General features: G+C 43.4%; 1 protein-coding gene across 1 annotated transcript in view; it reads left to right on the forward strand.

The window, feature by feature from the left end:
• The window catches only part of pgm2 (phosphoglucomutase 2), a 43837-nt gene extending 28812 nt beyond the window's left edge, over window positions 1–15025 (forward strand). Inside the window, exons 10-13 of the mRNA XM_060916683.1 lie at window positions 4942–5071; window positions 5338–5527; window positions 5613–5746; window positions 14367–15025. Of these exons, the coding sequence (XP_060772666.1) occupies window positions 4942–5071; window positions 5338–5527; window positions 5613–5746; window positions 14367–14475 (563 nt within the window). The 3' untranslated portion in view covers window positions 14476–15025. The remainder of the gene's footprint in view (window positions 1–4941; window positions 5072–5337; window positions 5528–5612; window positions 5747–14366) is intronic.
• The last annotated feature ends 2029 nt before the right edge of the window (window positions 15026–17054 follow it).

Genomic DNA, 17054 nt, shown 5'->3' on the forward strand with positions numbered 1-17054 from the left:
GGATGCGGCTTATATACAGGTGCGCTCTATAGTCCAGAAAATACGGTACTGTTCTTCGTAATCTCCTTGAAAATATTTACGGACGTCGATCCCACATGGGAATGGAGCGCTTGTGCTCTTGGCGGAGGGATTAGTGTGGAATTGCAGTTGCCATGTCGCAACGCTCCAAATAACTTCTCCCCACTTTTACGTAGGAGTACGATGAAAATGTTTCATTGGCCCCACTTTCACACGATCAGATCCTTCATTCATTCAGATTTAACAGGGACAGTAACTGCCTTGCTCCACCTGCCGGAACCCTCGCAACCTGCCGAGTTTCCTTAGCAACCACTTGGTTGTACCATAACGGCCACCTAGCGACCTGCTGGGTTAGCATAGCAACCGACTAGGGATGTTAACCGATGACCGTTTGACCGGTGGTTGACCGAATCAACGTTAACCGGTTAATTTTTTTTTTGGTTGTCGGTGAAAAAAAAAAATCAATCGTTTTGAAGCTGCCGATTTTGGAGCGGAGAACCTGGAATTCTGTGTTTGTAAACGCTTGGGGCATGCCATGCGGTGTAAGGACAACAGCTGACAAATCAGAAACACCCATTCAGTCATGTCCCGCCCTCCCGCCCCAGTTAAAGACAGCTGACAAATCAGAAGCACCCATTCAGTCATGTCCCGCCCCAGTTAAAGACAGCTGACAAATCAGAAGCACCCATTCAGTCATGTCCCGCCCCAGTTAAAGACAGCTGACAAATCAGAAGCACCCATTCAGTCATGTCCCGCCCCAGTTGAACACAGCTACCACCAGTGTTGCCAGATTGGGTGGTTTCCCTCCCATTTGGGCGGTTTTAAGTGGATTTTGGCGGGTTTTGAACATATTTTGGGCTGGAAAACGTCAGCAATATCTGGCAACATTGGCTGCCACTCGGCAAAAGAAAAGTGTAGACACAGGCTTTTTAGCTTACAAATTACTATTCTGTTTTTTTTAATTATTATTAGAAGGCACATGGAGTTTAGTCCTGCCTTGGCCAGTGCGTTCTGAAAGTATGTTTCGGTCTGTAGCCAACAATGCATGTTATTGCAGATCATATCTCTCCACACAAACTAAAAGCGCAGATGCCGACTTTTTCACGGCTTTTTCATGGACTGTAACGGCATTTGCTTATGTAGTAATTTTAATACAGAATTTACTCTGATGAAATTATTCAGACACTCCAACGGCCCCCCCCCAAAAAAAAATTGGATCTGCACGAGCCGTGAAAAAGGCGCGCCGTTTGCATCCCTGTTTAAACTCATAGGTTAACCGACTTTAACCGGCTAATGAGGCTCGGTGGTCGGTCAAGATTTTTTTTTAGTTTTCGCCATCCCTACAACCGACTAGTAACGTTCTAGCAGCCATGCAGAAAGCTTTAGCTTTTATCCTTTACCATAGCCAGTAGAAACAATTCCTAATGAGTTTGTTTAATAAGATCCTAGAGAATGAGAAAATGCCGAATGAATGGAGAAAGTGTGCTAGTCCCAATATACAAGAATAAAGGAGATGTCCAGAGCTGCAGTAATTACAGAGGAGTAAAATTGATGAGCCACACCATGAAGCTATGGGAAAGGGTATTGGAGGCGACATTGAGAAGAGAGGTAGCAATCTGTGAACAGCAGTACGGGTTTACGCCAAGGAAGAGCACGTCGGATGCAATTTTTGCTTTAAGAATGTTAATGGAGAAGTACAGAGAAGGCCAGAGAAAGCTACATTGTGTGTTTGTAGACCTGGAGAAGGCATACGATAGAGTGCCGAGAGATGAGTTATGGTATTGTATGAGAAAGTGTGGAGTGAATGAGAAGTATATCAGAGTGGTGCAAGACATGTATGAGAACAGTGAAACAGCAGTGAGGTGTGCAGTTGGAACGACTGAATGGTTCAAGGTGAAGGTGGGACTCCATCAAGGATCGGCTTCGAGCCCTTTCTTGTTTGCCATAGTGATGGATAGCTTGACGGATGAAGCGAGGCAAGAGTCACCATGGAACATGATGTTTGCGGATGATATTGTGATATGTGGTGGAAGTAGAAAGGAGGTTGAGTTGGGTTTGGAGAGATGGAGGTGTGCATTGGAATGAAGGTGAGCAGGAGCAAAACAATACATGTGCATCAGTGAGAATGGGGATGAGAGTGGAGTGAAGATGCAAGGAGGTGACGTAAAGAAAGTCGGTGAATTCAAGTACCCGGGGTCAACTGTGCAGGAAAATGGGGGCTGCGATAGTGAGGTGAGAAAGAGTGCAGGCAGGGTGTAGCAGTTGGAGAAGGAGTCATTTGTGATAGGAAAGTCCCAGCAAAAGTGAAAGGTAAGATGTATAAGACAGTAGTGAGAGCAGCTGACTGGGCGAGAGGCGGGGCACACCCTGGACAAGTCGCCAGGTTATCACAGGGCTGACACAGAGACAAACAACCATTCACACCTAGGGTCAATTTAGAGCCACCAGTTGGCCTAACCCGCATGTCTTTGGACTGTCGGGGAAACCAGATAGGGTCACAGGCAAGCTGGAGCCTGTAGAACAGGATAAGCGGCTACAGATATTGGATGGATGGAGACCAGCTGTGATGTATGGATTGGAGACAGGAGGCAAAGTCGGAGGTGGCGGAGTTGAGGTTTGCGATGGGAGGTTGGACAGGATAATGCCTCGGTCACAACCGGCCGTACGTGCTCCTACGGCCAGTCTACGTGCAAGAAACGCACGGAGGGCGCGTGTGTGACGTGCTGATTTTCGAGCCGTAGACTGGCCGCAGACCGGCCGCAGAGGTTCTTTGTCATGTCAAACAAACTCTACAGGCGCTCACGTTTTTTTTAGGTTGCAAGACAAACTTACGGCCTCGTGTGTCTTCCGTACGGCCGATTGTGCGTCTTTCGTACGATTTGCTGGTGTCAGGTTTGGGCAAAATGTCCATTTTTTTCGTACGTCGCACTTGCGGACTCCGTATGTGTGTCGTGCGCCCCACTTACGTTCAGATATTTCGTACGTCATCCATGCGTGTCAAGTAAGTCGGCCGTGCATTGGCCGTACGGCAAGAGGGCGTCAATCGCACGAAAACTCGGGTATATAAAGCTGCAGGGTGCCTACGGCCATTTGTACACGTAGGCTTTGAGAGAAAACCCAATTTCATTTAATTTCATTTCATTGCATCACATCGCTTCAATTCGATATGCCGAAGGCAAAAGGGAAGAGGAGGATAGAAAAGGTGTCGGAGACGGAGGAGAGAGAGACGGCGGCGGAGAGGGAGGAGAGAGAGAGAGGACAAGGAGCAGTGAGGAGGAGGATGAAGACCACGACAGTGGCCAGCAGGCCAGGAGTTTGAGACAGTCTTTGCGGAGGGATTGCCATTTTCACAGTGAGAAACCAAAGTATGCCGAAATATATATACCCCTCTCCAATCGCCACAGTGCGACAAACGAATGCCATTGGTATGCACAGCGTACAGATCGTGCGCAGTTCTTGCAACCGTCATACAAAGCCTTCATGGAACGCACGGTCAGTACGATTAGTGCACGTTTGAAGGTGCGTTGGCTGTACGAATGAAGCGATAGCCGTACGTCCGAGCAGCCTCAGATTTCGTGCGTGGTACGCACGTTCGACTTCTGGGTTGTACGTTGGGTGCGCGGTGATCTTACTCCTTCATGGTCACCACAACTATGTTCTCCACGAACAAAAAAAAAAACGCAGCGATTTGGGAAACGCCAAAAAATCGTACGTCCGGTTGTGACCGAGGCTTAAAGGAACAGTCCACCGTACTTCCATAATGAAATATGCTCTTATCTGAATTGAGACGAGCTGCTCCGTACCTCTCCGAGCTTTGCGCGACCTCCCAGTCAGTCAGACGCAGTCAGACGCGCTGTCACTCCTGTTAGCAATGTAGGCTCAGTATGGCCAAGGGTATTTTTTGGGGCTGTAGTTAGATGCGACCAAACTCTTCCGCGTTTTTCCTGTTTACATAGGTTTATATGACCAGTGACATGAAACAAGTTCAGTTACACAAATTGAAACGTAGCGATTTTCTATGCTATGGAAAGTCCGCACTATAATGACAGGCGTACTAACACCTTCTGCGCGCTTCGGCAGCGCATTGATCTCTGAGCTCCGTATCAATGCGCTGTTAGTACGCCTGTCATTATAGTGCGGACTTTCCATAGCATAGAAAATTGCCACGTTTCAATTTGTGTAACTGAACTTGTTTCATATCACTGGTCATATAAACCTATGTAAACAGGAAAAACGCGGAAGAGTTTGGTCGCATCTAACTACAGCCCCAAAAAAATACCATTGGCCATGCTGAGCCTAGCTACATTGCTAATGGGAGTGACAGCACGTCTGACTGCGTCTGACTGACTGGGAGGTCGCGCAAAGCTCGGAGAGGTACGGAGCAGCTCGTCTCAATTCAGATAAGAGCATATTTCATTATGGAAGTACGGTGGACTGTTCCTTTAAGGAACGAGCACATGTGGAGAGCTTGGGAATGAAGCTAAGAGAGATGAGACTGAGATGGTACGGGCACATCCTGAGAAGAGATGCAGAGCATGTTGGAAGGAGAATGTTGAGGATGGAGCTGCCAGGCAAACGAAAACGAGGAAGGCCGAAGAGGAGATACATGGATGTGATGAGAGAGGACATGAAAGTGGTAGAGAAGACAGGGAGCAATGGAGACGAAAGATCCACTATGGCGACCCCTAATCGGGAGCCCTAATCGGAAAGAAGACGACGGTCATAGCCAGTACAAATAGTCATCATTAAAAATTAGCAAACAACAACACGGCAAGAGGTTGTGGGGTTAAAATTTGGTCAAAGGTCAAAAGTTGTTCAGGCCATGTGCCTTTCCCTGCGAAAGGAAATGAAAAGTCAGGATTGTGAAAATTAGTTTGTGTGTCGTAACTCCTGAATGCGGTGTGTGTTTGTTTGTTTATTCAGGGTACATGTGCAGCCCAGCAGTGTTGGATAAGGATGGCGTGAGTGCGGCAGCCATCGCCGGAGAGATGATCTCATACCTGGCCTCCAAAAACACCTCCATCTCACAGCAACTTAAAGCCATTTACGATGAGTGAGTCCAAGGGGGGGGGGAGCATGATGTTTTACTCAAAGTATACTCGATCAGGAAAGGCTGACTATCTGATAAGCTTCCATTGCTTGTTCGCTGCGTTAGCCTTGTAGCCCTGGTGTGAAACACAGATCAAGTAATTTTTAGAAATGGTATTAAAACTATATGAAGTAATTTCTCTGGAAAAAAAAACAGTTTTTTAAATGCGCTAATGTTTGGTCTTTAGTAGAATGGAGAGTCTTGTATACACATGCGCTGCGTGCACGCAGGTACGGCTACCACATCACCAAGAACTCGTACTTCATCTGCCACAACCAGGACACCATCAGGCAGCTGTTTGAGCGTCTGAGGAACTACAATGGCGAGAACACATACCCTAAAGAGTGCCACGGCTTCGCCGTCAGCACCGTCCGCGACCTCACTACAGGCTACGACAGCAACCAGCCCGATCTCAAAGCCGTGAGCGATGCCCGTTAGTTTATGTATAAAAGGTTCTGTGATGTATCGCACATATCTGACTCCATACCGTATACGTCTCACTCAGATCCTTCCTACCAGTAAGAGCAGTCAGATGATCACCTTCACCTTTGCTAATGGAGGCGTGGCCACCATGCGGACAAGCGGGACCGAGCCCAAGATCAAGTACTACACGGAGCTGTGTGCTGCTCCAGGGAACAGGTGGGTGTTTGAGTGACCATGTATCTCATCCACACGGTTTGTGCTCCGTGATAAAGCGAGTTTCACTGGGTTTTGTGAAGCAGCACGAACAAGACAAACGCTAATCCAGATTCCACCAGTAGGGGTCTCTGTAGTGAGGTTTTAGTCAGTGCAGGTGTTGCGGAAAATACGTGTTGTTTACCAGCTGGGAGGTCCGTATGGTGAAATACCGTGACCGAGGTCTTGAAAGTACTGAGCGAGGCCCTCTGGTCCGAGATCAGTATTCAAGGCTGAGGTCACAGTATTTCACCATACGGACCGACCTTAAGCTGGTAAATAATATATTTATTTTTTCTTGACCAAATTCTAACAGAAAACGAGAGCGCCCGAAAGGGAAACCCGAGCCGAGCCGCCATTTTGAATCCTCATTCACGGCTGTAATGCAAATGGCTTCCTCCTCGGTATACAAGTGCACTTCCATGGCAGGAAAAAAACTACATTTTGCCGCCTATGTAGTCCCCTATTTATACAAATAGGAGTCATTCAGGATTCAGCCATGTTTTTGCTCGGTGTTGGCAAATTAGTTTTTAGCTTTCTCCTGAAATGTTTTCTTTTATTTCTTCTTCCTCAGGGTAGTAAAACTCGCTTTCGCTGTGAACACTGTCATTATCGCTATTAATGCTATTCTCCTGAGAAATGCTGGCAAAAATTTATAAGATTTTGATAATCTTATAAATAAATCTTATTTAAAAAAAAAGATAAATGTTGACAAAAAAATTCTAATAGTTTGTTGTTGTGAACGAGCGAGTCGCCAGAGGTCCATAACTGGGGTCCGTATCGTAGGATACGGACCCGCTCACCAGCCAATCAGAACGTAGGATTTGGACCACAAAAAAAATAATTGTATATTATCATCTGTATACAAACGTGTGAATATTACAATATGCACAAATGAGGAGGATGAATGCAGGATTTTTTTTTTTTTTTTTTGGATTGCATTATAAAGAAAATGTTAGCAAAAGCCTGTCCAGTACATAAAGTCAAATCCAATAAGGGGAACAGGATGGCATGAGGGATACACGAGAGACGAGCATCAAGTAAATAAAGCCCAAAACTTTAAGCGCAGTGTGGTTTAATAGTTAAAATTAAATTCTGTAGATGGACGAAGTGTCCGTTGGTCAAAATAATATACACTACCGTTTAAAAGTTTGGGGTCACCCAGACAATTTTGTGTTTTCCATGAAAAGTCACACTTTTATTTACCACCATAAGTTGTAAAATGAATAGAAAATATAGTCAAGACATTTTTCTGGCCATTTTGAGCATTTAATCGACCCCACAAAATAATGTGATGCTCCAGAAACTCAATCTGCTCAAAGGAAGGTCAGTTTTATAGCTTCTCTAAAGAGCTAAACTGTTTTCAGCTGTGCTAACATGATTGTACAAGGGTTTTCTAATCATCCATTAGCCTTCTGAGGCAATGAGCAAACACATTGTACCATTAGAACACTGGCGTGAGAGTTGCTGGAAATGGGCCTCTATAGAGATCTTGCATGTGACGTCACAGCCGATCCAGATTGTAATAAACGCCATCTTGTCGGTCAAATGCCATATTTCCGCCTTCTGCTTCTACCTTTTCTTCTGGAAAACCCTACTATATACAATTCTACTACAACGGCTGCGGCTACAAGCTCTCCCTACCTGTGCACGTTTTTTGTGTGTATTTTTGCGTGTTGTTCGTCTGTATCGGATTTCAATATCCACTACAACCGTATGGACTTACTGGACATTGGTTTCCAGCAGAAAATGACGGTTTGTAGCAATTTCCATCGCATGCACAACATTCCGGACGAGATAGCGAGACCAGCGGGGTCTCCGTGGATTGTTATCGGGTCTGGCAGGCGAAGGAGGCGGCGTCGGGAGAGGAAGCAAAAGCGAGGCTGCAGAGCCGGCCTGTTGACTAAGCTCAGAAAACAGCTACTCAAATCTCCACTGCTAAGCCTCTCTGTCTCCAACGCCAGATCCATGGTAAACAAGACGGATGATTTGGAATTACAGCTGGAATTACCTTATTCTATTCTATAATTGGCTGGTCAGTGCTATACTAGATACTGATATAAATAGTATTAGTACTCAATACTTAAGTGACTTACCCGTCCAATGAGGATTATTTTCTTGTTTACAAGATGCCACGGCTGACAAATCCTGAATTTCTGTAAAGGTAACTGTCCAGAGATTTATAAGCACGCAGTGCTTCACCACTGAACAGCGAGGGAAAGTTGATGAGGTAATTATACACGTCCGGGTATTCCGCTGGCAGTTCAATATCCACTGACACGGTCGTGAAAACTCCGTCCGGTAAGCCATAAGGGTCACTAATCTGTAGATCGTTTATTTTAGACATGTATCTAGTTATCTGTTCATTAGAAAAATGAGCCGTGTAGTCCGTCGGTTGAAATTGATCCATTCTGTACACGAGTGCAGCAGTATTCAGCGGTGTTTTTTACCGACAGGATGGCGGCTGTGAACTTTCCGGTCACGTGACTGCAAGATCTCGATACACCTATGGAGATATTGCACCAAAAACCAGACATTTGCAGCTAGAATAGTCATTTACCACATTAGCAATGTATAGAGTGTATTTCTGATTAAAGTGATCTTCATTGAAAAGAACAGTGCTTTTCTTTCAAAAATAAGGACATTTCAGAGTGACCCCAAACTTTTGAATGTGTGTGTATATATAATATATTAGGTTGCCAGATTGTGCAAGTTTGAACCATTTTTTTTTTTTAAATCCCCTGCTGGCTGAAAGGCCCAAAGGGGGATTATGTCATGGCAATGTCCGTCCATCCTGGTAAGGGTACTCGCCTTCTGAAATCAACTCAAGATTTTCGGAGGAATTTTACAAAACTTGATAGGATCCTTTGTTATATGTCGGTAATACACATATTGCAGTTTCGTTCAATTCAGTCGCATTTTACCAGAGTTATGGCAGAGTTGCCAGCGGGGGATATTGTGGTCTCCGAGCACTCTTGTTAAATTATTGCAAGATCAATTCTGATATTTTGATGGAAAGCTAGCAAGAGACATGGATCTGTGTGAAGCCCTAAATATTAGCTTTACTTCATGGCTTAAAAAAAAAAAAAAAGTCATACGATATCCAGTGGTGTTCACCCAAATGATATTAACAGACCTGCTAACCTTGACACATTTTGTGTCGGGGCTTTGCAATTTCACACGAAAGTACCCTAATATGGGTGTTAACAAAAAAACAAAAGAGCCGTGAGACGAGTCTGTCGACATATGACTCTAGAAATGATTCACGCAAGTGTTTAATCATTTCAGATTTTGTTACTATAGAAACAATGTATTGGTACGTGGAAAATGTGAAAATGTTCTGATGTCGCTCATACAGGAAGAAAATCTGTCAAGGTGTTCGACTTGGCTAGCATTAGACAGGTATAGTGTCTCGTTCACTTCGGTTAGCTGTACTACTTTTCCACTGGGGGGGGAGGGGATGCAAATTTTTTTTGAAGGTTAAAGAGACTCGCAACAAGTGAAGTGAACAATCATACTTTTTAACTAAATGTTAAAAATCCATTAAAGGTGCAGTCTGTAATCGTGATGATTTAGAACATCATTACATAAGGGGTGTGGTTTACCCCTCACCCCAAGGGTCCTCATTATTTGAATGATCCATGCCCATATTCATGAAGCTCTGCCTCTGGGATCTACAGTTGCCTGTGTACTGTCTATAAAATGACTGACAGGAGACGCATCCAAACAAACAAGTATTATCGGTTTTCCAAACAGCTTTTCTCAGTGATTTTTAATCTACGTTCACTGAAGTTATGACTTCAAGCTTTTTTTAAAATCATGTTCTACATATCCTCCATAGTCATTTTTACCACTAAGGTATACAGTGGTGCTTGAAAGTTTGCGAACGCTTGAGAATTTTCTATATTTCTGCATAAATCTGACCTAAAACATCAGATTTTCACACAAGTCATAAAAGTAGATAAAGAGAACCCAGTTAAACAAATGAGACAAAAATATTATACTTGGTCATTTATTTATTGAGGAAAATGATCCAATATTACATATCTGTGAGTGGCAAAAGTATGTGAACCTCTAGGATTAGCAGTTAGTTTGAAGGTGAAATTAAAGTCAGGTGTTTTCAATCAATGGGATGACAATCAGGTGTGAGTGGGCACCCTGTTTTATTTAAAGAACAGGGATCTATCAAAGTCTGATCTTCACAACACATGTTTGTGGAAGTGTATCATGGCACGAACAAAGGAGATTTCTGAGGACCTCAGAGAAAGCGTTGTTGATGCTCATCAGGCTGGAAAAGGTTACAAAACCATCTCTAAAGAGTTTGGACTCCACCAATCCACAGTCAGACAGATTGTGTACAAATGGAGGAAATTCAAGACCATTGTAAACGTCCCCAGGAGTGGTCGACCAACAAAGATCACTCCAAGAGCAAGGCGTGTAACAGTCGGTGAGTTCACAAAGGACCCCAGGGTAACTTCTAAGCAACTGAAGGCCTCTCTCACATTGGCTAATGTTCGTGAGTCCACCATCAGGAGAACACTGAACAACAATGGTGTGCATGGCAGGGTTGCAAGGAGAAAGCCACTGCTCTCCAAAAAGAACATTGCTGCTTGTCTGCAGTTTGCTAAAGATCACATGGACAAGCCAGAAGGCTATAGAGATCTTGCAGTCACGTGACCGGAAAGTACACAACCGCCATCGTGTCGGTCAAAAACACCGCTGAATACTGCTGCACTCGTGTACAGAATGGATCAATTTCAACCGACGGACTACACGGCTCATTTTTCTAATGAACAGATAACTAGATATATGTCTAAAATAAACGATCTACAGATTTGTGACCCTTATGGCTTTCTGGACGGAGTTTTCACGACCGGATTTTGAACTGCCAGCGGAATACCCGGACGTGTATGATTACCTCATCAACTTTCCCTCGCTGTTCAGTGGTGAAGCACTGCGTGCTTATAAATCTCTGGACAGTTATCTTTACAGAAATTCAGGATTTGTCAGCGACTCAGATGTGGCATCTTGTAAGCAAGAAAATGATCCTCACTGGATGGGTAAGTCACTTAAGTATTGAGTATAGCACTGACCAGCCGATTATAGAATAAGGTAATTCCAAATCGTCCGTCTTGTTTACATGGATCTGGCGTTGGAGAGGTAGAGGCTTGGCAGTGGAGGTTTGAGTAGCTGTTTTCTGAGCTTAGTCAACAGGCCGGCTCTGCCTGTAGCCTCGCTTTTGCTTCGGCTCCCGGCGCCGCCTCCTTCGGTTTGCTTCCGATAACAATCCACGGAGACCCAGCTGGTCTCGCAATCTGGTCTCGTCCGGAATGTTTTTTTTTTTTTTTTTTTTTTCTCGTCCGGAATGTTGTGCATGCGATGGAAATCGCTACAAACCGTCATTTTCTGCTGGAAACCCATGTCCAGTAAGTCCATACGGTTGTAGTGGATATTGAAGTCCTGTACAGACGAACAACACGCAAAAATACACACAAAAAACATAAAAACCGTGCACAGGTAGGGAGAGCTTGTAGCCGCAGCCGTTGTAGTAGAATTGTATATAGTAGGGTTTTCCAGAAGAAAAGGTAGAAGTAAAAGTAGAAGTAGAAGGTGGAATATGGCGTTTGACCGACACGATGGCGTCTGTCACAATCTGGATCGGCTGTGACGTCACATGCAAGATCTCTATTGGAAAAATGTTTTGGGGATGGATGAGACCAAAATAGAACTTTTTGGTTTCAATGAGAAGCGTTATGTTTGGAGAAAGGAAAACGCTGCATTCCAGCATAAGAACCTTATCCCATCTGTGAAACATGGTGGTGGTAGTATCATGGTTTGGGCCTGTTTTGCTGCATCTGGGCCAGGATGGTTTGCCATTGTTGATTGTATAATTCAGAAGTCATTGTTCCCAGCGAATTCTAAAGGAAAATGTCAGGACATCTGTCCATGAACTGAATCTCAAGAGAAGGTGGGTCATGCAGCAAGACAACGACCCTAAGCACACAAGTCGTTCTACCAAAGAATGGTTAAAGAAGAATAAAGTTAATGTTTTGGAATGGCCAAGTCAAAGTCCTGACCTTAATCCAATGGAAATGTTGTGGAAGGACCTGAAGCGAGCAGTTCATGTGAGGAAACCCACCAACATCCCAGAGTTGAAGCTGTTCTGTACGGAGGAACGGGCTAAAATTCCTCCAAGCCGGTGTGCAGGACTGATCCAACAGTTACCGCAAACGTTTAGTTGCAGTTATTGCTGCACAAGGGGGTCACACCAGATACTGAAAACAAAGGTTCACATACTTTTGCCACTCACAGATATGTACTATTGGATCATTTTCCTCAATAAATAAATGACCAAGTATAATATTTTTGTCTCATTTGTTTAACTGGGTTCTCTTTATCTACTTTTAGGACTTGTGTGAAAATCTGATGTTGTTTTAGGTCATATTTATGCAGAAATACAGAAAATGCTAAAGGGTTCACAAACTTTCAAGCACCACTGTAAACATCAATGGTTGCACCTTTTTTAAAGGTGCATCATGAAAGATTGGTCAACTTTTTTATTAAAGAATAGTCTTCCCCACCCAGGCTCTATGGTGGACTGTAAAGTGTCTATAAAATGACCGACAGGAGGCATATCCAAACACAAACAAGCGTTCTGGACCGGAAATCAGATTTCCAACCATGTTTTCCTCACTGACTGAATACAAATGTGCAGAGGCTAGTTTTAAACCATTTCTTTATCCTGTTCTATATACTGTATTTCCAGGGTGTTTTGTGTAAGAAAAAAAATTGCCGATTGCACCTTTTAAATGATGAATCACAAGTGAGGGAAAATCATTAGTGCTCAAGTACACTCGGTGCGTTTACATGCACATAGAGAAAATCGAATTTCTGCTGTAGCGCGACTGAAATCGAAGTTCTAAATGCCATGGAAACACCTTAGCTCGGCTGAAATCGAACCGAACTGGATTTCTCGTAATTGAGCTACACGACCTAGATTATGCGATTGTAGCCGAGCTACTTAGTGCATGTAAACCCTATCGAGCTACGTAGTCGAGCTACTTACTTCAGCACTGCCCCTTCCGGAAGTGACGAGACCACAAGGGAAACACAACAGCCTCGGTCTGCATGACAAAAGTAGTAGAAACGTGCACTTCTGGAGCAATGAGGAGATAGAGTTCATGCTCATTCAGCTTAAGGAGTTGAAAAAAAAATATATTAGTGCTGTCAAGCGATTAAAAATATTTAATCGCGATTAATGTTGCGACTGTCATAGTTAACTCGCGATTAATCGCACATTTTTGTCACATGAAAAACCATTGTAATTCTCTTATCAGCATAAAAACGTGAATGGGCTTGCTTTGTATTGCAAAGCATAACACGTCTTGACACAGCCACTGCAAAGTGAAACCTAAGCCGAGCACCGGTGCTAGTAAAAGAACCATGAGTGAAGTGATCTTCTGCTTGAGTTAGTCTACAACTCACAGTGACGGTAGGCTTGACATGCTTGATTATAATATAAAGTACACTATTATATTAAGTTTAAGTTGTTCGTTGATAAATATTGCATTGAATCTGATCTTTACTGTTTCAGCTCACTTAACACATTTTGTACTTTTACACTTTCTGCCTGTTGATGCGTCGCGCTGTCCAATCAGAGGCGGCCAAATTTGCATATTACAGGAAGGATTTCTGGGATAGCATTGAGTTTACAGTTCAGAGGGATCTGGCTTCTTTAGACGCTGTCTTCTTAAAACTGAATAAATATTTAAAAAGAGCCAAATGAGCCAGTCTTTTGAACGGCTCTTTTCAAAGAACGGATCACAAAGATGCGGATCCCATCAAAGAGCCATAAATCCCATCTCTACTAGCGCGCCCTGCCTGCGCTGGTTCTTTGGGGGGGGGCAGAGTACTCTGGCTGTGCGGGGCATTACAGTCTAGCTGCTATCGGTTTTCTGTTCCAAGTTCCTGGCAGTTTCAAAAGCTTATGAAAAACCTACATCATGTCACAGAGCGTTAATCTCGCGATAAAAATATCGCCGTTAAAATTGAGTCAAGTTAACGTGTTAATAACGTGACATTTTTGACAGCACTAATATATATATATATATATATATATATATATATATATATCTATATCTATATCTTGATGTTGCTGTCCTCGTCGTCGTTCTTCTTGTGAACACGGAACTGATAACTTTGTTTATACTCTTGAATAGCTCTTCATGACGACAACCGGAAGTGTACCAACACGATGGGGCGTGTAGCACCACCTGTGGCTCGGGTGCACAATGTACCTCACACAATAGCTCGATTTCCTTGTGTGCATGTAGGATTGGATTTCTCTGGCACCCCTGCTGGGACCCTCAGCTCGATTACCGACAGTAGCTCGATTTGGATGTGCATGTAAACGCACTGACCATGTGTGTGTATATAATATCCAAGGCATGTGTATTGTATCTGAAGACTATCAAACTAATAGACCACATTTTTGTCTTTTAGTGTAAATTCTGTACGAAATTACATGATCGTTAGATGTTTAAAGGTAAAATCCGTGTGTTTTTGTTTCTCTTCTCCTCTGCAGTGATGTGACTCAGTTGAAAAGTGAGTTGAACAGCCTGGTGGACGCCATTGTGGAGAATTTCTTCCAGCCCGTGAAGAACAACCTGACCCCCAAAAAGGAGTCGGGTTAAAGGCAGGGCGAGCAGAAATGCTGAGCCGGTCTGCTGCTGCCTCAAACAATCCTGACACCATGCTTTCCAGTTTCACACGCTTCCAAATTCCCTCACCCCACACACACGCACACACACACACACACACACACACACACACACAGAGAGAGAGCCTCTATTCAGTCTGTATTCACTTGACAGATTGCGTTCAGAGGCTCTGAAACCATGCTTAGAATGAATGAATGAATGTAACAGTACAGTAATCCTAGATCAGCACTTTTTATTCTGAGAAATATCTTAATTGTCCACGTGATCCACGGCCACCTGACGTGAATTAGCAAAGCTGTGAATATCCTCAAAAACACACTCATCACTTATCGTTAACTGAGACGTGCTTTCTGTCCTTAGGTTGATTTTCACTTTTCGAGTTAGCACTGGATCTCTAAAACAAATCTTGAAGCACTTGGTGGAGGATATAAGCTTTCGTTATTTGTTAGCAGCATTAGCATCAAAGCACCAGTACAAACCTTGAACACGTCTTAATGGGGACGAATAAAATATTTTCATCAAACTGGCGCTTTAATCTTTGTCTTAACCAAATGTTGAAGTGAATTTAATGCCACAGCACTGTTAAATTCTCCAATCTGATTGGAAGAATTTCCACAATGGATAAACCATATATTATATAAATAGAAACATGTATAAGGTTGGCAAGTCGCTGTGGTGCAAGAGGAATAAAACACTTCACTGCAGGACGTGCTGCAGGGTAGCGACAGAAACTCCTGCATTACACCACCCTGGCCTGTCGCTGATTAATTTCCTGTAACAGCACACCCGTGAGTGTGTATCAAACTTCCTGTTCAAACATGATCTGAATGTCAGAACACTTCATTAGAAACCTTTACATTAACTTTATTTAATGACCAGTTGATCAGTAGCTGTTTTACACAAAATATTCCACTTACTGAAAAAAAAAAAAATCTTCCTATGAATATTCTGTTAACATTCCTGTTTATATGCAGCTATCTGTCCTCCGATTGATTGTCTAGTTGGTGTGTGTATGGAGCAAGAGGCCATGTGTCAAATCAAATTTGCCCAGAATAGGGCCACATTTGGCATATCCAAACAATAATATGCTGTTTATGTGATCTGTGTTCTGCTCAGAATAATAAGGGAATATTAGTGTGCATGTACAGTGTCTTGCAAAAGTATTCATCCCCCTTGGTGTTTGTCCTGTTTTGTCGCATTACAAGCTGGAATTAAAATGGATTTTTGGAGGGTTAGCACCATTTGATTTACACAACAGGCCGACCACTTTAAAGGTGCACGTTGTGGTGGTGGTGTTTTTTTTAATTGTAACACACAATAATTAAGATGAAAAAAAACATCTGCAGTGTGCATAGGTATTTCATTAAAAAAAAACCTAAATAAGAACTTCTCCAACCAATTCACTTCATAAGCAACATAATTAGTTGATTAAGATCCACCTGTGTGCAATCAGTGTCACATGATCTGTCACATGATGTCTGTATAAATCAACCTGTTCTGGAAGGACCCTGACTCTGCAACACTACTAAGCAAGCAACATGAAAACCAAGGACCCTCCAAACAGGTCAGAGACAAAGTTGTGGAGAAGTATAGATCAGGGTTGGGTTATAAAAAAAATATCCCAAACTTTGAATATCCCACAGAGCACCATTAAATCCATTATAGCAAAATGGAAAGAATATGGCACCACTACAAACCTGACAAGAGAAGGCCGCCCACCAAAACTCTCAGACCGGGCAAGGAGGGCATTAATTCGAGATGCAACAAAGACACCAAAGATAACACTGAAGGAGCTGCAAAGATCCACAGCGGAGATGGGAGTATCTGTCCATAGGACCACTTTAAGCCGTACACTCCACAGAGTGGGGCTTTATGGAAGAGTGGCCAGAAAAAAGCCATTGCTTAAGAAAACATGTTTGGAGTTTGCCCAACAGCATGTGGCAGGCTCTCCAAATACATGGAAGAAGATTCTCTGGTCAAATGAGACTAAAATTGATCTTTTTGGTCATTATGGAAAATGACACGTGCAAACCCAACGCCCTGAGAACACCATTCCTACAGTGAAGCATGGTGGTGGCAGCATCATGCTGTGGGGATGTTTTTCATTCGCAGGGACAGGAAAGATGGATGGCACTAAATACAGGGCAATTCTGGAGGAAAACCTGTTTGAGTCGGCCAGAGGTTTGAGACTGGGACGAAGGTTCACGTTCCAGCAGGACAATGACCCTAAACATACTGCTAAAGCTACACTGGAGTGGTTTAAAGGGAAACATTTAAATGTCTTGGAATGACCTAGTCAAAGCCCAGACCTCAATCCAATTGAGAATCTGTGGCATAACTTGAAGATTGCTGAACACCAACGCAACCCATCTAACTTGAAGGAGTTGGAGCGGTTTTGCCTTGAGGAATGGGCAAAAATTCCAGTGGCTAGATGTGCTAAGCTAATAGAGACATACCCCAAGAGACTTGCAGCTGTAATTGCAGCAAAAGGTGGCTCTACAAAGTATTGACTTTCAGGGGAGAATACCGATGCACACTCCAGATTTCGGGGG

The sequence above is a fragment of the Neoarius graeffei genome, chromosome 3 (genome assembly GCF_027579695.1).
Source record: "Neoarius graeffei isolate fNeoGra1 chromosome 3, fNeoGra1.pri, whole genome shotgun sequence".
NCBI lineage: Eukaryota > Metazoa > Chordata > Actinopteri > Siluriformes > Ariidae > Neoarius > Neoarius graeffei.